Source organism: Eublepharis macularius, chromosome 2 (assembly GCF_028583425.1).
Source record: "Eublepharis macularius isolate TG4126 chromosome 2, MPM_Emac_v1.0, whole genome shotgun sequence".
Classification (NCBI taxonomy): Eukaryota; Metazoa; Chordata; class Lepidosauria; order Squamata; family Eublepharidae; genus Eublepharis; species Eublepharis macularius.
In genome coordinates, this window is record NC_072791.1 from 207,601,462 (window position 1) to 207,624,205 (window position 22,744).

The 22,744-nt window shown below is 43.9% G+C and overlaps 1 protein-coding gene across 1 annotated transcript in view; it reads left to right on the forward strand.

Moving 5' to 3' along the window:
- The window catches only part of ABCA12 (ATP binding cassette subfamily A member 12), a 165,105-nt gene that overhangs the window by 131,762 nt on the left and 10,599 nt on the right, over positions 1-22,744 (forward strand). The window contains exons 40-48 of the mRNA XM_054971557.1: positions 3,113-3,218; positions 9,395-9,449; positions 10,901-11,078; positions 14,393-14,508; positions 15,758-15,917; positions 18,215-18,483; positions 19,113-19,329; positions 19,928-20,037; positions 21,322-21,466. Of these exons, the coding sequence (XP_054827532.1) occupies positions 3,113-3,218; positions 9,395-9,449; positions 10,901-11,078; positions 14,393-14,508; positions 15,758-15,917; positions 18,215-18,483; positions 19,113-19,329; positions 19,928-20,037; positions 21,322-21,466 (1,356 nt within the window). The remainder of the gene's footprint in view (positions 1-3,112; positions 3,219-9,394; positions 9,450-10,900; positions 11,079-14,392; positions 14,509-15,757; positions 15,918-18,214; positions 18,484-19,112; positions 19,330-19,927; positions 20,038-21,321; positions 21,467-22,744) is intronic.

The following is a 22,744-nucleotide window of genomic DNA, read 5'->3' on the forward strand; positions in this document are numbered from 1 at the left end:
ATCCTATATCAGGAAAAATCACTCCCCCCAGACCACTAAGAAACCCCCCATTCAGCTTGCCGCCATCCACAGAGTTGCAATTTCTGCTTACGATCTATTGTATTTTTAATTATTCAGATATTTATGCCCAGTGCTTTTCCCCATTGGGGACTCAAAATGGCTTATAACAATCCTATAACATAATTGTCTTAGCGTCTTTCCGACGATGCACATGGATTCTGCAGCACAGGCATGCTCTCCAGCGCCCCTAGCGGAGATAAGCTGGGAGTTAACCCGGCATTGAAGCCAAACCAGGCTGGGTACAGGAGTTCGCCGGGCACCTGACTCCTTCTCTCTCCTCCGCGCTCCTGGCCTTTCCAGCCCGATTGGGCCCAGGAGCAACAGGCATCTGCCTCTTCCCAGGGCTGGTCATGGAGCTGTTGGGCTGACTCAGCTAACGTCACAGGCTGAAAGACAAAGGCCAGGAGCCTTTTGCCTCTTACCATTCGCCTTGTGCCTCTACCCATTCCCAAGCCTTAGATAAGCTCAGCTGTTCTGCAACTGGCAGAGATGTTTCTTTCTCTTCCTGCTCAGGCTGTGAGTCCAATTGACATGAGTGGGACTCATTGGACATAAAACCCAAGCCATACTGTTGAGCTAGAAAGCTCTCCCAGATCCGTGGCACTGAACTTAAAAGAGGGCAGGTTAGAAATAAACCAGTAAAGAAGGGTCTGTTTGCTCTCTAATGTCATGTGACAATGAGAATCCGTTTAAATATTGAAGTGTTTCACAAAATACGGTAAATTCCTGGGCAAGAAATCCATACTGTAACTGGTGGGATAATGAATTGCAATTAATCTCAACCTCTCTTCTCGTGGCCAGCCTTCTTTTCTCTTCCCACGCTCTCCACCTCACATCTCTGCTGCATGTTAGAGCAACCTTTTGTAGGGAACGATAAATGATAGAAGATGAGACCAGGAAGCAGCCTACACTCTTCTTTGCAAGTGCACTTGACCTGTTCCTGTAGCTGCCATTTTTTTCTTGCATCAATACATATTTTATAACAAATAAAATATAGCGTGTAAAGAAATACTTAGCTGCAGTCTGTGAGTCTCCGTGCCCCGACCTGGATTGCCCAGGTGAGCCGGATCTCATCAGATCTCAGAAGCTAAGCAGGATCAGCTTTGGTTAGTAATTGGATGGGAGACCTCCAAGGAAGACCAGGGTTGCAGAGGCAGGCAATGGCAAACCACTTCTGTTAGTCTCTTGCCATGAAAACCTCTCCAGGGGTCGCCATAAGTCAGCTATGACTTGAGTGTGCTTTCCACCACCACATGAGTCTCTACATGAAATATCTGACATGTGAAGAATATGTGTCAGGAGATGCAATGGCAGCCAGGAAGGGTAATTTAAAAAGACAGAGCCGGCAGCAGGACAAAGGCTTTGCTATACACTGGAGCTGTGTGAAGGAGATGTGAAATGCCGGAAGGGAAACTTCAGCCCATTATAACCCCTCCAGGTCCAAGCCCAGCTCTGGAAGGCAGCTCCAGCCCATTTCCATTCCTTGCTGCCCTCTGGTTGTGATCCCACACAGTTTTAGACTGGAGAGGTGAAACTGACAGAGCCTTCGGGGAGGCAAAGATGAAATTAACAAACCCTCAGAGGAGTAATCTCCACAACTCTGTCTGTTTAAACTACCTTTCCCAGCTAACATTGCATCTCCCTCCACTTGATGAACATGGCCTGAGGTGTCTTGTGTAGAGAGACTCCCTGTGAGGGGCACTGGATGGGAAAAACCCCTTGTCAAGACACCCTAAATTTATTTTTTAAGATGTTATTACCTCCACAGTCTACTGTCAAGTGTGGCTCTATTCTGCCAGTAGCTCAATAAAAATAGACAGGGGTCATTTCGTAGAAAAAGAGCTGGAGGAACTCCTTAGCACAGCTCATTAGCATACCTCATTAGCATATGCCACACCCCTTGATATCACTGGAAGTGTGCTATTAGCATAACTGATTTGCATATGCCACACCCCCTGACATCATCTATCCTGGCTGTTTTGGACCCAATCCTGGCCATTCAGGGCTGAAATTGGGCCCAAAATGGGGCCAATTTCAGCCCCAAAAAGGGGCTGAAAATGGCCAAAAAGAGGCCCAAACTGGTCAGGATCGGGCTGCTGCTGAGTCGGAGAGTGATCCACCACCTGTCAGAGGTCCAATCCAGGCCATTTCGGCCCCAATCCAGGCTGAAACGGACCCAAAATGGCCAAGAGTCAGGTGGGCGGGGCCACCTAACATGTGACCCCTTTGGGCACCTGCCGGAACTGTGTTCCTGTGTGTTCCCCCTCGAAATGAGCCCTGAAAACAGGTATTTCATGTTTATAAGTTTACCATGCTTTTGAGTGTTTTTTTGGAAGAAGGTATTATTTTTCTATTTTACAATGCCATGGATTATGACTTCCTTTTTGCCTGGCCCATGTTTTCTAAAGTGGGGCACTTCACCTCATCAGGAGACGGGGAAAAGTTTGCAAACAGGTTCTCAGAACAAGTACTTTCAGCCTTTCATTAGCATCACATATCTGAGCAGGCATCTGACTGGAAAAGGCAGCAGGATTGGGGACTCCATACTCAGGTTAACTGGAGATCACATCTTCAGCCTCATCCTATGCACGTTGACTCAGAAGTGAGCCCCACCAAGCTAAATTGGATTTTGCTTGTACAAGGGGAAATGTGCTAAGTTGCTTTTCCTTGCCGCTCACACATCACTGGACCCAAGCCCTATTCCCATTCATACGGCAGAAGAAACAAAGAGCAGCCAGCTCCTGGTTTTATTTTTATTTTCACAGCAACCCTGTGAGGCGGATGAGGGGATAATATAGTGATTGGCTCAAGACCGCCAAGTGAGTTTCCTAGCTTAGCAAGATGCCTTCCTATGGCACAGACACTTGCATATTTGAAATGAAACCTCAGCAACGCCTCTTGCTTGGGATTTGTGGGGTGTGGGTATTGCACATCTGGGAAAACACAGGAAGACATGCAAACCCAGACTTTCCCCAGTAGCTTATCACCAAGACAAACTAATTTTCTAAAACAAATTCCTCCCTTTTTTCTTGTCTCTGGAACGTCAATACAGGTCTGGTATAATCCAGAAGGTTATCACAGTCTCCCAGCCTACCTGAACAGCTTGAATAACTTCATACTCCGAGCAAACTTGCCGAAGGAGAAGTCTTCCAATTATGGTAAGTGCTTGATAACCCTCAGCAGCCTCCTTCACCAAGGCAGAAGTGTTGGCTTTAATGCCTCATGGCGCAGCTCACAGAATGGCTTTGCATTCCTGTTAAGATGATGATGGGCCTCATCAGGGCTTTTTTTCTGGGAAAAGAGGTGGTGGAACTCAGGACCGCACAATGACATCACTTTGGGTCAGCTGGAACAGGGGGGGGGGAGTTTTTTAAAGTTTAAATTGCCCTCGGCGAAAATGGTCACATGGCCAGTGGCCCCGCCCCCTGATCTCCAGACAGAGGGGAATTTAGATTGTCCTCCGCACTGCTGGTGCAGAAGGCAATCTAAACTCTCCTCTGTCTGGAGATCAGGGGGCGGGGCCACCGGCCATGTGACCATTTTCAAGAGGTGCCGGAACTCTGTTCCACTGTGTTCCAGCTGAAAAAAAGCCCTGGGACTCCTACAGCAAAATGGCTTGTCTGACTCATAGATTTATCAAGACATAAATTATTTTTTTAATTGTGTTTCCCACTGCATGCTACTGGATTCAAAAGCAATTGAGTAAACTGGGGGTCCCGAACAATTGAGTAGATCAGGATGCCCATAGATGCCATGGCACCCTCTGGTACCTTTCCTGGTGCCCACCAAGTGATTTTAGGAAGTAGGTGGTATTTTACCCAGCAGGGCTTCTGATTGGGCATGGGAGAAAGGATTGGCGGTACAGATTTTTTTTTAAAAAAATGTATTTATTTTGTTAAAATAAAAAGGGAATACAGAAAGGGAAAGGGGACAAGCAAGGCAAATATAAAGCTGTGTGCTACAAGTATTATTAAAATACGGAGTACAAAAATCATAACCTTTATAGAATAAATTAGAATAATAATTAGAATAATAATTAAGCCTATTTAGTGTATATTTTTCCAAATAAACAACACGTACAAAATTCAAACCTGTTTCTACTCCTTATTTAAAATAAAATAAAAAGCTCATTATTTCATTATTACTCCATCTTATCATTACCTTTTCTTAACAATAACAATTATTAACAATAACAGTGCTTATTACTTAATATAACTAATTGTCATAACCTTTAAAAATGTTAAGGTAGAGTAATATTGGGAATTCCAACCTGTTTCTACTTAAACATGAACAAATCGGCAGTGCCGATTTTTAAAAACTGCTTCAGCAGCCACTCGTGCCCCAGTACAAGGATCTTCACTGTGTGACTGAAGATGAGTTGTGTGTATGCAAGAAATTATTTTTAAACAATATGTTCATTTTTAAAATATCCTGTTAAACAGAGCTTCTGTGTGAAATATAGGGTTACTATTAGAGATACACATAACCTCACTCCCTGACATGTTGTGATTGGCTCCACCCCCTGCAGCAGCCATTTTGTGGTGTTCTCCACCTCCTGCAGCAGCCATTTTGTAGTGTTCTCCACCTCCTGCAGCAGCCATTTTGTGGTTACGCCCCCCAAGTCAGAATTACAAAGCTTCAGGCTCGAAAAAGGTTGCCCCCCCCGGAGTAAAAATTGTCTTAAGACAAGATAGGCTATAAACAGGACAGGTTTGGTGGCACCTGAGTGAAGTCGCAACTGATGGGACTGTCTCCTCAACACCTTTCAGGCTGCCAAAGCCTTTTCTTGCTTTGACAAATAAATGACAGCTTAAGAACCCTTGAAACGGTCAGATCAAAGTAGTCTGTCATTTTAGCCATTTGAAATAGATGGCAATCCTGCTTTTGAGGTCTGACTTAGGTTTCGTATATTTAAAAAGGCACATAAAAGAGCTTTCCCCACTGTCACTAAGCAAATCATAATGGCTTTAGACTTATGTATATTGTGCTGCTTCATCTTCCGAGCCTCAAAAAATATGTATTGAAATGGAAATTTTGACTTCTAGCCTAAGCTGCAGTCAAGAGAAAATAGCTTTATAGTGAAAGGAGCATTAACGGCTTAGGCAAACTGTATCTCCTTTATTTCTGAGAAAAGAAAATGCTTTCTAGTTGTTTGTACTTCATTGTTACAGCATAAAGAGTTTTTTCATTCATCAGTAAAGAGGGGGGGAAATCACAGCATTTAAGGGAAAACTTTTTTCTTTACAGCGAACTGTGAGAGGCATCTTGCTATTCTGCCTCTTTTCGATGGTCTTCTCATATTCTTATTACTACCTAACAGACAGGCAGCCTGCTTTTAAAAGATCACCTGCAGTAGATAAAACAAGGTGTTCCTGCTAAAGAAACAAATCCCTGGAAGGGTCCCTTGGGGATGGAATTTAAGCACTAACATGCTTTCCAAATTATATGGAGTCGGTTTCAGTTTTGATGTGGAGATTCAAGCAATACATTTCACATTTTCAAAATTTTTATCTTATCATTGGAATCTGCCACATGGTTTTAATCTTGGAGCATATTCGCCTATATTTAATTCCGAACCTGTCCCCAGTGCCAGATAGAAGAACCCAGAGAATGGGACCAGGGTACACACTTAGAGCAGAACCACAAGTGACAAAAGGCACAGATTGGACACTTGTCAGCTTCCCTCAAGTTTTGATGGGAAATGTAGGCATCCTAGTCTTGAAGCTTGGCTCTCTGACTGCTGTCCAATGGACTTTTCAACTGTCACTGGTCCAACATTCCACCAAGCTGCCTACATTTCCCATCAAAACTTGAGGGAAGCTGAGAAGTGTCCAATCTGTGCCTTTTGTCACTTGTGGTTCTGCTCTTAGATGTTTTCCCATAGATCTGGACAGCTGCATGATCCAGGCAGAGAGAGACCAGGGTTTGCAGAAAAATCCCGAAGGCGGGGTGGGGGGATTAATGTTTTGGTTAAAAGACTGAGATCATGCAATGCTACGCTGTCAGATCTCAGCCACCATTTTAAACAAGGGAGGAACAGTAGCCTGCTGCTGTGTGAGCCAGGCAGGCAGAGGAGGAGGAGTGGAAGCTGCTGCTGCTGCCCCCATCACCACCATGAGCCAAGCAGGTAAGAAAACAGATGGGAGAATAGCAGGAGCTACTCCCCCACCACTGCATGATCCAGGCAGAGAGAAACCAGCAGTGCTGCAAGACGATAGACTGGCCTTGATTGGGAGATCCAGAGAGCAGGGGAAAGATGGACACCTCCCCACACACACACTCCCACATGAAACCTACCAGACCCCCCTTGATCTAATAATATTTGCATTTGTATAGCACATCAGTCTCACTGGTGCACACAGGTCTTGATCCCCCCTGGAGTCACTTGCAAGAAACAATGAATTTAGAAGTGCCCAGGAGATATATATATATTCAATTTTAGAACTGTAACAATAATCAAACAACAAACCAATATAATACATTGCATTTACAAATATTAACACAGTGCTTCAACTTTAATACATCAACAATGAGTGGTGTGAAGAGGGAGGTTGCAGATCTCTTGCTTCTATGAATTTGTAAAATGGGATCCATTTTTCCCAGAAGTTTGATCCCGAAGATTGATATTCCGTCTGATGTAGGTTGTCAGTTATTTTTTCCATTATCAAATGGTTCCAGATTTTTGTAAACCAAAGTTCTGTAGCAGGTGGAGATTGGTCTTTCCATTTGGTTGCTATTGCACTCCTAGCCGCCACCAGGAGAGAGTTGATAAGGTCTCTTCTAACGTTCGGGATTGATGTCTGATCCCACAGTCCCAAGAAGATTACTTTTGGCGACGTAGGGACACTGTACCCTGTTATTTCCTTAATAATATTTAATATTTCTGACCAAAATTGAGACATCAAGGGGCATTCCCGCCAACAGTGAGCAAAATTATCCTGTATTGTCGAAGGCTTTCACGGCCGGAGAACGATGGTTGTTGGGGGTTTTCCGGGCTGTATTGCCGTGGTCTTGGCATTGTAGTTCCTGACGTTTCGCCAGCAGCTGTGGCTGGCATCTTCAGAGGTGTAGCACCAAAAGACAGAGATCTCTCAGTGTCACAGTGTGGAAAAGATGTAGGTCATTTGTATCTACTCAGGAGGGGTGGGGTTGAGCTGAGTCATTCTGTAAGAGTTTCCCAGGGTGTGGAATGCTAATGGCGGGAGGCTTCACTGTATCCTGAGGAGGTTCTTTTGCATATGGATTGGTGCTTGATGTGCTAATCTTCTCTGCAGGGCTATTGTCGGGTGTGGAGTGTTTTGTTGGCCTGGTGTTTTTCAGAACTGGAGCCCATGCTCTGTTCATTCTTAAGGTTTCTTCTTTCCTGTTGAAGTTTTGCTTATGCTTGTGAATTTCAATGGCTTCCCTGTGCAGTCTGACAAAGTAGTTGGAAGTGTTGTCCAGTATTTTGGTGTCCTGGAATAAGATACTGTGCCCTGTTTGAGTTAGGCTATGTTCAGCCACTGCTGATTTTTCAGGCTGTCCAAGTCTGCAGTGTCTTTCATGTTCTTTTATTCTTGTCTGGATGCTACGCTTTGTGGTCCCGCTTTGTGGACAAGTTTACATCGGGACCACAAAGCGTAGCATCCAGACAAGAATAAAAGAACATGAAAGACACTGCAGACTTGGACAGCCTGAAAAATCAGCAGTGGCTGAACATAGCCTAACTCAAACAGGGCACAGTATCTTATTCCAGGACACCAAAATACTGGACAACACTTCCAACTACTTTGTCAGACTGCACAGGGAAGCCATTGAAATTCACAAGCATAAGCAAAACTTCAACAGGAAAGAAGAAACCTTAAGAATGAACAGAGCATGGGCTCCAGTTCTGAAAAACACCAGGCCAACAAAACACTCCACACCCGACAATAGCCCTGCAGAGAAGATTAGCACATCAAGCACCAATCCATATGCAAAAGAACCTCCTCAGGATACAGTGAAGCCTCCCGCCATTAGCATTCCACACCCTGGGAAACTCTTACAGAATGACTCAGCTCAACCCCACCCCTCCTGAGTAGATACAAATGACCTACATCTTTTCCACACTGTGACACTGAGAGATCTCTGTCTTTTGGTGCTACACCTCTGAAGATGCCAGCCACAGCTGCTGGCGAAACGTCAGGAACTACAATGCCAAGACCACGGCAATACAGCCCGGAAAACCCCCAACAACCAAAATTATCCTCATTATTGCATTTCTTCCAACAAGAGGGCGATGCTGAAGAGTAAATTAAGGAGATTTTTTTGGGTGTTAGGTACCATCTGTGTATAATTTTATAGCTTTGTATTTTAGTTAATATAGTTGAGGATTTATTTAATTTTGATGCCCATACTTTTTCCCAGTTGTCTAATGTCAGTACTTCATTAAGATCTTTATGCCATTTAGTTTGATAATTAAAATTGTTAGGGATGTTAGAGGACAATAGCAGGCCATATATTTTTGAAATCATGCCCTTTTTTTGATATTTTTTAGCATCCATGAATTGCTCAAATCTCGTCTGAGTTGCATTCATAACCTTTCTTATGAGGATATATTTTTTAAAAAAGAAAAAGGATGAGTTAAGTTTGTGTTCTGTTAAACCCTGCATCCTATTGGAAAACCAGTGGAGTCAGGGGTGTGCTCTTTTCCCCAAGCTTCATCTTGTGAAGAAACCGGCTCCCTTTTTAGACAGTTCTTCTGGCCATGGTAATCTTATGTAACCTTGAAGATAGGCTACTGTGACATCAGGCTACACTTGAAAGCAATCTAGAAACTGCAACTGATGTGAAATACAGCAGGCTACCTGTTGGTCGGTAGAACCTGTAGTATACACATGGCACTGAACTGGCTGCCGGTGTGCTTATGGGTCCTATTCAAGGTTCTGCTCTTCCCTCTAAAGCCCTTCTTGGTCTGGGACCCACCTGTTTGGACTCTCTTGACCCATATGGACCCATGTGGAAACTGGACTTCTCCTCTGATCAGAGCTTGTTCGCTTTCCCTCAATCTAGTTAAGGAAATCAGCTTTTGCCCAGTCATAGGTCACTTCTGTTGTTGCCGTCCCGAGCTGGATTTCTGTGTTGGTCCAGTTCAAAGGGATGTGCAATCTGGAACTTCTTAACAGAGCTTCTTGGATAGTTAGTTATGTTATTTATTTATATATGGACTTTCGTCTGCCTTAATGATTTTAACTGTTGTGAGTCGCTTTGGGTCCATTTGGTGAAAGGTGGGATAGAAATCATTTAAATAAATTAAGTGAATATCAAAACACGCAATCAAAAAAGCCTTCAACCACTACTTTTGCTCTTTGTTTAGGTATTTCTGTCGTTGCTCATCCATACCCTGGTGGAGAGAGTCAGGAACAAGTCATGTAAGATGTTGGTTTTACTTTTCCTCTCTCTAGAATTTGATGGCAAAGAAAAACACTAGCAGACCTTTGACTATGCGTGAACAGCCTGAAAAGAGCACTGCCCACATTCAGCAGTGGGCCAGCCAACCGCAAGTGGCAGCCACAGCCACATAGAACATAGAATGCTTCTCATTCAGTGCAGGCAGGGCCGGCATGCCCATTGAGGCCAGGTAGGCGGTGGCCTCAGGGCGTGGGGTGCTGGAGGGGGCGCCGGAGGAGGCGTGGGGGGCGGGAGCATGTGCCACGGAGCTGCAGCCTCCTAGCCCTCCCACCCCATGCTGACACCACCACACGCCCCCAGGCCGGGCGCAGCAGCCGCGGGCAGGCGTCTACGGCGGCGCAGGGTAACCGAGCAGGAGAGCTGGGAGGCCACAGGTGCACCGTCCCAGCCGCCCGCTGCAGTAATCGGGCTGGTGGTGCGCGTGCGCCCATGATGATGTCACACATGACATCATCACACAGGCCAGTGCATGTGTGCATGCGCGTGTGGGTGCCTGGTCCACTGGCTGGCCACAGGCACCGAACACCCTGGCTCCACTGCTGAGTGCAGGAGCTGAGTTCAAACAGCTTTCCACTTCTTGTGCGAGCTTTACAGTGCCAGAAGAAAGCCCTGGAATCTTTCTGCACAAGTGTCTTCCGCACTAGATGGGGTTTTGTGGTTTCCCCAACGCTGTTACAGTTGCAGATAAATTACAGCAGCAATGGGGATTCTACATGGCAAGTTTCCCTGCACCAATCCTCCAGCAGAGGGGGCTATAGGGACCTGACAACCCTAATGGTCACTCCCTCCCCCGGGCAACCACGGGTTTTCTGTGTTTTTAAAAACTGGCACAGGAATATCATTTTAGCAATATACTTTTGTAACAATAAGAGTAGCAGATTCTCTGAATTCTCAGCTTTCATTTTTTTGAAAAATAAGTCTCTACCCCCTTTAATTCAAGGCTATATCTTGTTCCTTTGGAGCAAGGTCTTAGAAGGATCAGAGAAAAGCCAGGGCAACTCCAAGAGATGCACAAATGTACCACAATGCTGTGGGGAAGCAGAAGAAAAACCTGGTTCCCGAAAGCAGCAGTCGACATAATACAGAAGTTGAGGAATTGTGTGCGATATAATTCAAACTGATGGGGACTGTTAAAACTTCAACAAGCAAGTCCAGGGGCTTCAGCTGGCCCAGAATCATCCAATTATCCAAACTCTCACAAGTTTTTTTGTGCTCGCCTGTGGGCTGCCTAGAGGGGCCTGTGCCATGCCATTGATCAGTGAACTACCAGTTGGAAACTGTGGCCGTGGCCCGTGACACACAGCAGAATAGGACCGCCGGATCAAAAAATCCCAATGAACATTATGAATAGTATCCATAAAAGAAAGGAGAGCTGCATATTTATTTAAAAAAAAATGTTTTCCTCCCCCAGGCTTAGTAGTCTACTAGACATCATCGTCTCCATGTGTGTCCTGATTGGCTACTCCATCACAACAGCAAGCTTTGTGCTTTATGTGGTAAAGGAGCACCAGAACAAGGCCAAACAGTTGCAGCACATCTCAGGCCTTGGGGTGACAAGCTATTGGGTGACCAACTTCATTTATGATATGGTGAGTAGTTGATCTCTTAAATGTGTGTGTGTGTGTGTGTGTGTGCAAAGTGCTGTCAAATAGCAGCCAACTTATGGCAACCCCTGCTGAAGGTTTCCTAATTAAGAGACTAACAGAAGTGGTTTTCCATTGCCTACCTCTGCATTGCCTCTGTATTGCCTACCTTTTCCATTGCCTACCTCTGCATTGCCTACCTCTGGACTTTCTTGGTGGTCTCCCATCGAAGAACAAACTAGGGCCAACCAAGGCTTAGCTTCCAAGATCTGATGAGATTGGGCTAGCCTGGGCCATCCAAGTCATGGTGGTCTGTTAAACGCAATACCCAAATTATACCTGATGAAGTGATGTGTGGAAACTGCACCGTGAAATAGAACATTTGGTGTGATCTTGAACTTTCACTAATTTATGATGTGCAAAATCTGTGATGTGATTCTGCAGGATCTTGCTCTTTATTGACTTGGCTGTCGCCACTATCCTCATGTTTAGTCACCATGGATGTAAATTAGAAGTGCATTGGGATGAGCAGCAGAATGAACATCCAAAAGCGGACGCTGCATCTCTCTGTGCTTGCTTTCAGTAGGAGGCGTTCTGATGCACATCAAATGCACATAAGATAGTGATGGTTAAATCCCCCGATGCCTTATGCATGAGCTTTCTTCCTCCAGGTAGTTTGTGCAGATATCTGCACCTGGAGACCCTGATAATTTTTCCCCCACTGGCAAGTTTATCCGATAGAATCTGACATAAGAAGGTTCAGAATAATTGTCTTCCCCAGTAGAAATTAAACTATCCTGGTTGGAATCAAACTTCTGGACTTATCGCTGCATCCCTACTAATTAGTATTATCGTTATTCTGAATCTCACAGGACATGCTAACTTTCTGCAAGGGCATTTTAGAATATTTAGAATGTCAACCATCATAGCTCAAGTTTGCTAAAACATTATGTGCCTCTATGTGCATAAAGCTCAGCACATTTATAAAAGATCAGCAAGCCATTAAGGTCAGGACTTCAATTTATTTTTAACTTGTAGGCACAAAAAATGCCTTTAGGTTAAATTGCAAAGAGGCAGAGAGGCAAAAGGCAGGTTTAAATGCCACCCAGCACTATGTGTTTTGCTAAGAGCTATGAGTAATGGCTACTCGCATCAGGGCTGCTGCCTTTGACCGTGCCTTCAGAACTTCGCTGCAGAAGAATTCTGTTAATAGTAAGGCTTGGCAGAAAACATTTTCAACCAACTTTTTCTCCAGAAATATTTTCTGTCATAATTGCCACTCACTTCTGAGGGGAAAAAATGGAGGCACTTTTTCTTTTCTCGTGATTTTGTTGATGTTTTCCCCAACAATTGCTACGTTTTTATTTTTTAGAAAAACCTAAGTGTTTTCTAAAAACAGAAAGCATTTGACAGATACAGATTCAAACTGTGGTTAGCATTTTGAGGAGGGAGAAAGTGATTTTGAGCTCAGCCCAATAAGAACACACCCAACACAGAAATTAACTAGTTTCATCCATCCTGTCCGAGAGATTTTTCCTCCCTCCAGGGGTGGATTTTAATCAGAACAGTGACCTGCCAGGTCCCTTCCCTTGCCACTGCTGTGATCATATTTGCAGCCCCATGGCCGTGTTTCAGTCAGAAAGAAGCCCATCGCTCCCTCATCTCCATATTGTGTGTAGTCTGGCATACAGCCTTTGTATTCAGTCAGCACAGCAGGCCCTTAGCAAGTCTTGACAATCAGACAGAAGGTGTTGTTATCACTTGTGAACTAGGTCTTGATCATGTACTAATGAAGCAGGAGATGCTCTGTTGGAGACAAGAGAATTCTTCTGGTAGTAAAGAATCCAGGTATTTTGCTATAGTTACCTCTTTTTTAATTTATGAAGTTCGGCACTTTCAAAAACAGGAACAAAAAAACCCACAAATATACAATAATAGTTAACATTTTCCAGTCCAGACAGAGCAGTAAAAATGATAGAAACCAAAGTGAATTATTAAAGTAAACCATAGAATACTAGACACAATGAACTTGTAATTCTGTAAGAAAAATGAAAGCTAGGCCAACAGTGACTTCCTCTAAGCCTTCCTTGGCTGCCAGAAATGAAACCAGTCATCAGACTCAGAGCCAAGCTACAAGTGACACCTGACACAGATTGGACACTTGTCAGCTTCCCTCAAGTTTTGATGGGAATTGTAGGCATCCTGGTCTTGCAGCTGTAATGGATAGCCGAGCTGTAAAACCAGGATGCCTACATTTCCCATCAAAACTTGAGGTAAGCTGACAAGTGTCCAACTTGTGTAAGGCGTCATTTGTAGCTTGGCTCTCAGTAAATTCTCTTGGTGAACTGCCAGGACAATCCTAGTCATCATAGTTACTCTGGTGGGCTTAGAGTGGAATAACTCTGCAGTCCCTTATGGTAGAAAATTTCAGTGAAATCCAGAAACAAGGTTTTCTGGAGTGGAATTCAGCTCCAAAAACTTTCCCTACTTTAGAATATGTGATAAAAATAATTTCCTTTTAATTATAACCTTGTTGTCCATATTACTAGGGTAGAGGTAGTCCCCTGTGCAAACACCGAGTCATTACTGACCCATGGGGGGACGTCGCATCACGACGTCTTCTTGGCGGACTTTTTACAGGGTGGTTTGCCATTGCGTTCCCCAGTAATCTACACTTTACCCCCAGGAAACTGGGTTCCCCTTTTTACTGACCTTGGAAGGATGGAAGGCTGAGTCAGCCTTGAGCTGGCTACCTGAACCTGGCTTCCACCAGGATCGAACTCAGGTCATGACAGAGCTTGGGCTGCAGTACTGCAGCTTCCCACTCTGCGCCACAGGGCTCTTATGCATGGGGCTCTTACACACGGGGCTCATATTACTAAAGAGGATGGTAAGAAATAATAGCTTTCTCTTTGTATACAAATCAGGACAGTTATATAGGATGGTTGCTCACACATTCCTTTTCAGCACAGCTTTGTGTAGAAATTTTCATGTGATCAGTGTACAAAGCAACAATTACTCAGAAGTTAAAAATAAATATATAGTGACGGCAAAAATAAAGAATAAGATTTCTGGCAAAACTCACTTCTTTGCCCTGTTGGTAGGGTCATAGACGTTTGAGCAGGCTAAGATATGATTGTAACAAACTTGTACATTTCAACATAAAGATCAAGTTTTTAAGTATGAAGCTGAAGTATAGAATTTTTAAAAACTTGCATTACATGCCTTAGAATCCCAATTTGTTCCTTAAATAGTCTGTACGTATTGTTATAAGAAACTGGCGTATTTGATAGAGTCTTGTCATTATTATCATTCCACAGGTTTATTTTATGGTTCCTGTTACACTCTCAATAGGAGTAATTTCAGCTTTTCAGATACCAGCTTTCTTCAACAACAATAACCTGTTGGCAGTGTTCCTTCTTCTTTTTCTTTTCGGGTAAGGATATAGTACAGTGCCATTCAACTTGAATGAAAAACAACTGTACAGAGCTGCTTGGCTTTGTGATTGACTCTTCTATAATGATTATGGCATTCTTGGATTTCATGTAGGAATTTAAGAACCGAGGAGGGGGGGCATATGTCCGGTATCTTGATCCCCAGCATGGCCAACCAGATGTCTCCAGGAATGCCACAAGCTGGGCATGAAGGCAATTGTTCCCCCACCCCCAAAACTGTGCTCTGTATTCCAGATGCACTGAAAATTATAGAATTCAAAGAGCTGATTTCCCTTTCTCTTGCCTCTGCCCCAAGCTAGCACTCCCAAATACTTGCTTGCATTTCTCTTGAGTCTTCCCATTAGCCAAACTCTTCCTGGGTTTGTTCTGTATCCTGTTTGCAGACATATTTATTCGTCCTCGTCTTCTTGAGTGCTAGAACAGCGCTGGGCAGGGGTTGAATTAGGCTGTTCTGTGTCCTGGGCTCAGTTTAGCAGCTCCTCCAAATATTGCCCGTGGCCCTATTGCCAGGTGCTGAAAGCAGCCAGTCTGACTGTTTTGCACATTGTATTGGGATAATTTGGGGGGGGGAGTATTTTTTTATTTTTACTCCATTTATACCCCACACTTCTCCCCAAAGGAGACCCAAAGCAGCTTATATCATTCTCCTCCCCTCCGTCTTTTTCTAACAACAACCCTGCAATGTAGGTTTGGCTGAGAAACCAGCCCAAGGTCACCCAGTGAGCTTCCAGGGAAGAGTAGAGAATCAAGCCTGGGTCACCCTGACAGTCTAGCCACCCTACCACATGGAGGTTTAGAGCTTTGTGTTGGATTGATTAGATTGTTGGATTCTTTGGTTTTAAACCATCTTATTAAGCTGTTTGAGTGGACAGATGAGAATAAGTAAACTGAAATAAAGCTAGCAGGGGTTGAATCGTGAATGAACAACTCGCCAGCACTTCAGCTGTCTGCCATTAATAATGACCAGAGGGTCAGCCAGTGAATGTCACAATCCGATAGTCATCTTTTACGTATTTCATCACAGCTCAAAGTTTACTCCCGGTAGTCTTGTTGTTTCTGTTCTTTTTGCCAATAAAGAATTTAAAAAGCTCTTTCCTTGATGGAAAATAAAATGTTCCCCTTTCTCGCAAATGAACAGGACTAGAAATGTTAGCCATTGAATGTTTTGCTAGTTCTGATGGTCTTTTCTTTTCCCTGTGCTTTTCTGTTCTCGGTGGCGACGATGTCCAGATATGCAACGTTTTCATGGATGTATTTACTGGCTGGGATCTTCAAGGAAACAGGAATGGCCTTTATAGTTTACGTCTGTATCAACCTGTTCTTTGGTATCAATACCATCATCACTCATTCAGTGGTGTTTCTGCTTTCCCAAGAAAAGGCCACCGATAAGGTAAGAAGCCTGAAAGCAGATTTTTAACTCCTACCTAAAATATCAGGGTGCAAAATCCATTTTGTTTCATAGACAAATCTCTCGTTTTAAACTTCGAGAGAGTTAGGATTGAGTACCACTTTATTTTCACTGAGGACAAGTAAGACTCTGATGTCATTGTATGTATCAGATGATTCCACTTTGGAATGAAAGCAGCTTCACATGCATACAATCAGATAGCCTGCAGAGAATGACTTCTGTGTATATCAGTTACAAACGGCAGGAGAAGGCAAATAGGGGCTGCTCCTCCACTCAGAAATTATCCCGTTGATGCCAACATGGGCTGGTTTCTTCAAAACCTCCAAGGGCAGCAAGTCCATGTTATGGGCTTTTCCTTATTAAAGTCCTCCCTGGAGCTCTCAGATCCCATAAGTGCAGCACGACCGGGACATTAAGACCTAAAGCAATGGGATTCTTTGGGATTTTAGCATGAGCCCTAATAGGTAACAAACCCATAAATAGATAATGAACATACCAAAACCTAAACTGTACATAGGTAATCAGCGTAGTTCCTCTGGGTTTTTTTAAACAAATGTTTATTTTAAATGTTTTTAACCCTCTTTTTACAAAAAAAAACTCCCCGGAGAACTTAACAAAAGTATAAAATATGAATAGCAAAATCAGAATAAAACCGCTGGCAGCACCAAAACACCAACAACTGATAAAAGCTACAGCATTCAACAAAATGTAAAAATCAGAGCCATAAAACCATCATCAAAAAGGTGAGGACCAAAACTAAATACTAAAACAGCAGGCATAAATAGAAAAATCAGAGCAGGATCCAACCCACCAGAATAGAACCAAACTGCATATAGCGGCTAGAGTGATGGACTAGGATCTGGGAAACCCAAGTTCTAATGCCTGCTCTGCCATCTAAACTTGCTGGGTGACCTTGGGCCAGTCACACACTCTCAGGGCCAAGCTACAAGTGGTGAATGACACGTCATGATCAAGTGGAGCGCAAGTGAACAGGGAGGAATGCACGTGAGTTTGTTCACTTGCCGTTCAAGTGTCATTTGTCACATGTAGCTTGGCTCTCTACCTTAAGGGGTTTGTTGTGAAGAAAAAATGGAGAAGAAGGAATGATGTAAGCAGCTTTGGGTCCCCGTTGGGAAGAAAGTTGGGGTATAAATGAAGTAAAATAAAAAAATAAAATAAATAGATGTTTCCAATACCGTGCTTAAGAGCACAACTGGACTACTTTCATGGTACAGAAGAAGTAACTTTATGATCTCTGCTGAAAATGAGAGGAAGAGTGAGACAAACATCCCCCCCCCAAAAAACCACTGCCTTTACAGCTGGCCCATTTCTCAGCTTCCAGTATTGACACACGCTTGGGCTTAGTTTGTGTTCCACCTTCAGCTTCCCTGCTGGGGGCCATTTCAGCTTCTCAAAATGGATCGAGGGGGTGGCACGAGCTCCCTTGCCCAGTTCTACGCCAAAAAGGAGTCCCTCTGATCTTTAAAATGACATTCCCTGAAGCTGCTGTGTAGCTGCAGGGAACAAGAGTTCAATCAGAAAACCTAAACATGGTGTGCCAAAAAGTTAATGAGTGATTCCGCACACGTTGGATAATGCACTTCCAATCCTCTTTATAGATCATTTGGAATGGATTTTTTTGTGCGCGGAACAAAAAATCCACCTCAAACGATTGATAAAGTGCATTGAAAGTGCATTATCCAATGTGTGCGGAATCAGCCACTGTCTAGATTGACCCTTAAAGACATGTGATCAGGAAAAGACACAAAAAGCTTACAACACATTTGTCACCAAAAGGAGGCAAGCCTTGTTGATGGGCACTGACTATGATAATGGACTTCACATCTGAGAGCCAAACTACAAGTGACGCCTTACACAGGTTGGACACTTGTCAGCTTCCCTCAAGTTTTGATGGGAAATGTAGGCGCCCTGGTTTTACAGCTTGGCTCTCCATTACAGCTGCAAGACCAGGATGCCTACATTTCCCATCAAAACTTGAGGGAAGCCGACTAGTGTCCAACCTGTGTAAGACTTCACTTGTAGTTTGGCTCTGAGTTGCCTCGCTGAAAGGTCAACTGCATTACTCCATGCAGGAAAGCTAGGCTTCAGCTACGAAGATGAACTTTGCACCTCCTTGTCAAGTGATGCTTTCCCCACGCACCCTTCTTTGAACAGTTATATGTAGGCTGGGGTGGACTGCAGCCAGACGGATCTTGCTGTACCAGATTGCGTTGTCCTGAAACATACCCGGTTGATGAGCCAGATCTTGCTTCTTGCAGAGCCTGCATGACCTTGCTGAGACCCTGAGGCACGTTTTCCTGATGTTCCCACAATTCTGCTTTGGAAGCGGTTTGATCGAACTCTCGCAGCACCAAGCCCTGATGGGTTTCCTCAAAGCTTATGGCGTGGTTTACCCAGACAAAACCTTTGAGCTTGACAGGATAAGTTCCAAGCTGCTCGGACTTTTCCTCCAAGGGACCCTGTTTTTCTCAATCCGCCTCTTGGTCGATGATGGAACAGTTCAAAAAGTCTGGTATAAAATATTAGAGTAAGTGACCTTCTGGATAGCTCTAAAATCACAGACTGAAGCTGAATAATGTCTTGCCGGGAAGGGAGTTATGGGAAGGTTAATTTTCATGATGCATTGTTTTACATTAACTCAGTAGGCTTGTAAAATGTTTTGGTAAAGCAGCTAAAAATAACACGGGGCCAATATCAGAAACCACTTATGAGTTCAGTAATGGCTGATAGAGTTGCCCTGCTCTGCTTTTCCCCCATTGCAATTTACCTACTGTCAAATGCAGGGGATTAAAATTGTTTTATCATGGAATTCTCTTATTATATAACGGAGAGGGAGTGTCAATAAGAGGGAAATCCAGAGACTCAGAGAGCAGGTGGTTAGAATGGGTCCCACAAACCCTTTTAAGCACTCAATGCAATTTGGTCTCATTGCCTTCAGTGGAGAGAAAATGATAAATCTTCTCAATTTGGGAAAATGTTTGTCTCCTGCAAGTCCATTTAATAGACGAGAATAAAATTGTTTAAAGGCATGAACATCCCTGCTTAAACTGGTTTGTGGATCGGGCTGGAGGATTAGAGTAACTAGTACCGGCATCTCCAGCAAAGAGCTGCGTTCTTCTGGGATGTAAAACTTGACACTGTTTCCCGCGATGCCAGATTCCTCTATGACAAAGTGCACGGCAAACTGCCGCTTCAGCTGGAAGCGGCTGAGGAAGAGGAAGACAAGGATGTCCTAGCAGAAAGCGAGCGCGTTGCAGCAGGTCGAGCGGACTATGACATGGTGCAGCTCCAGAACCTCACCAAGATCTACCATCTTCTTCATCGAAGGATTGTGGCAGTCCGGAACGTCAGCATTGGAATCCCAGCAGGGGAGGTAAACCACCGAACGCAGCTGCAACTTCGGGAAGACCTTTCAAGGCTGACCCAGGCTGGCAGAAGCCCAGGCCTGAGTGCCACCCTGACTGAAGTATGCAGTGATGAAGAGGAATTGGGGTTATTTTATGGAAATAGTCCTAGTCGGACCGAGAGCTCAGGCCCCTGTTCGTGAGTGACAACTCATGAAACAGAGTTGGTGGGGGGGGGGGGTTAACTCTGTCAGACTTCAGAGTCCAGAAGGAGGGAATGTCTGTCCTGCCTCAAACATTCCCTGGGTGTGAAATGTTACCACACAGAGAGAAGTGATCAGGTTTTGTTTTGTGCTGTCTGAATTCCAGGTTTTAATCCTGTTATTTGACTATTAAAAAGATCCAAATGCTCTCATCCTTTTGCTCGGAAACCCAAATACCTCAACATGTCACAGTTTTTGCTTTAAAATTTCTCATTTGAATTCTCATGTTTTTCCCTGTTTAGAAGAACCACCTGCCCCTGCAAAAATTTCACATTTCCAATCCACTTTATTGCTAGCTGTTTTATCTTCTCAAGGAAACCATTCATGCTGCATAATGAAATGTCTTTCCCCCTTTATGTTCTAGTGCTTTGGCTTGCTTGGCGTGAATGGGGCTGGAAAAACCACCATCTTCAAAATGCTGACAGGGGACATCGGGCCGTCTCATGGAAGGCTCCGGGTGCGAGATGAAAACGGGTATGGAGGAGTGTGGATTTGCCGCAAAGCAGCTGAGGAAAGAAGTCCGGTGCAGCCTCTCTTTTTCCTGTCACGGAGTGCAACTTTCTTGCCTTCTCCTGCCTTGCAGTCCCAAATGCCCCCTCTCCAATGCTGCTCCAGAGGGAAAGAGGATAATGAATCAGGGCCGTTTCCACACTACTCACCTTCTTCCGGAACGGGGTGCAACGTCATGAAAATAACGCGGAAGATAGCATCTTCTCGCGCGAGTTTTGCACGATGTTGCGCAAAACTCATACAGGAAGATGCTATCTTCTGCATGTTTTTCGTGACATTGTGCCCCATTCCGGAAGAAGGTGAGTAGTGTGGAAACAGCTGGTGTGGATTTCAGGCATCTGGAGAAGTGCATTCTGACTCACACGTGCTTTTGATGAATAAATTTTGAGAGGTTTACAGCACTGCTGGATTTCTGCCTAATCCTATTCAGAAATGAATGAGTCTGGAGAGGAATGACTCTGCCTAATATTGCTGTGATGATGATGATGCTAAACACCTTTCAAAAGGTCACTCATCAAAGTCTGTAGAACCTGATGCAGACTGGACCCATGATGATTCAGAAGGAGTCGGAGATTTTCTTGTTAGAAACAAACTCTGTTAGCCGTGGACATGAAATCAGGATTCATAATCCTGAGTTTCCCATGTGGTGCCCTCTCCTGCTATACCTACCCTCCATGTGTTCAGTTAACTGTATTTGTTTAAAACCACAAGTCATCATAGAAAGAAACAAGCTATACATGAACTCTGAGTCCATTTACTGAAACATAGAGAAACTACTAAATATATGCGTAGAATATTCAATATAACAAAGAGCAGCAGATTGTATATTGTATATTGCTCTACTTTTTCCAGCTGCTGTGGCAAACAAGAGTCACATATTTGTCCAAGTCTGACAATAAATAGGAGATGATTTCAAAATCCATTCGCCTAGCATTTCATGTGTTTGAAGTTCCACCTGCACAGGAGCTTCTACCTGTGCATTGCAAAATGCAATCAGTACACTCAGGTTTTTCGTCCTGTTTCGAGGCTGTGTGCACTCATAGGCCCCTTTCTAAGTGGGATTTTGGGTGCATGGGTTTAGGGTTAGGAGCCAGGACCCTCGGCTGCCATTCTGACCCCTCCTCCCCCCCTTGTATATTTCTATATACTGACTGCACAGGACTTAGAAATCTGTTTTCTGTCTTCCTGAATTTTCGTGGATGGCAGTCTTTCAGTACCCAAATGCATATTTAACTTTTTGCAATTCAGATCCTTGAGTGATGTTGATGATGCACACTGGTCGCTGTTTGGCTACTGTCCTCAAGAAGATGCCCTTGATGATCTCCTGACTGTTGAGGAACACATGTACTACTATGCTCGGTTGCACAGCATCCCAGAGAAACATATTAAAGGGGTAAGTAAATGGAGGCCCTCATAGCACTTTGGTCAAACATAGGCTGATTCTGCACATGTTGGATAATGCACTTTCAATGCACTTTATCAATCGTTTGAGGTGGATTTTTTGTTCCGCACACAAAAAAATCCGTTCCAAATGATCTATAAAGAGGATTGGAAGTGCATTATCTAATGTGTGCGGAATCAGCCATACTGTAGATTCTCTGGATTGATCTTGGAGGAAACACGTTCTTCCTGTTTGCTGCAGAAGATGCTGTGCACAGACTTGATCAGCTGGAAATTTGGGAGCTCATTAAACCACTGCACCATTCTTTCCCAAAGTAGTTTTCAACACTGGAAAAAATTGTTCTGCTTTTTAAAAAGGAATGGAGGTGGGAATGAATGTTTAATTGAATAAATGTATGTGCTCTCTCTATGTCAAATGGATTTCATACATGGGAGGATAGAAGCCATGTTCAAGAGGCACACACACAACCCCCCTCATTTGGCTACTCCTGGGCCGTTTCCACACGGCTTACCTTGTTCCGGAAAACAGCAAAATCTCGCATGAAATCGCACGGGAAGATGCGATAACAGCGTCTTCTCGCGAGATTTCCTGCGAGATTTCGCTGTTTTCCAGAACAAGGTAAGCCGTGTGGAAACAGCCCTGGTTTAGATGTATGTATGTCACATGCCAGTGTCTGAGATTTGAGGCTGAGCACAGCAGATTTTTGAGGACCATTATATCTTGTCTCCCAGGAATATCAGATCTGGAGAAATTAGTTTTATTATTGACAGAAAGGAACAAATTCATTGCTCTCCAAATGGCAAGGTTTGCCATTGCCCTCATAAAGGTTAAAAAAAGACAGTGAGGTGTGCTGACCCAAGTATGGTTGACTCGTACTTGCTCTACTCTGGGTTACTGGCCTTTGAACAGTATGGTGCTTTTATTAGCAGGTATTAGAGTTTTTGTGATTAGGTAGTCAAATGATGATTTTGTATCTTAATCCTTTCTGTGAAAATGCCCAGAAATTTTATTTTATTTTTAAATTTTATGGTGATGGACATTTTTCTCTTGTATTGTTGCTATGGCTTTTTGTTAATGAAGTAAAGATTGATGATGAGGATGTTTGTACACACCCTTAAAAAACAGCCTTGTGAAAACTGACCCCTTAGTCCATCCATCCTGTTTGCCAACTCCCAGTGGGTGAAGAAGCCAAGCAAAGAGGCATGCTGCAAGAGAGGAAAAGCAGGAAAGAAAGAGGGATACAGTTTTTGTTACCTAAAAATGTAACCA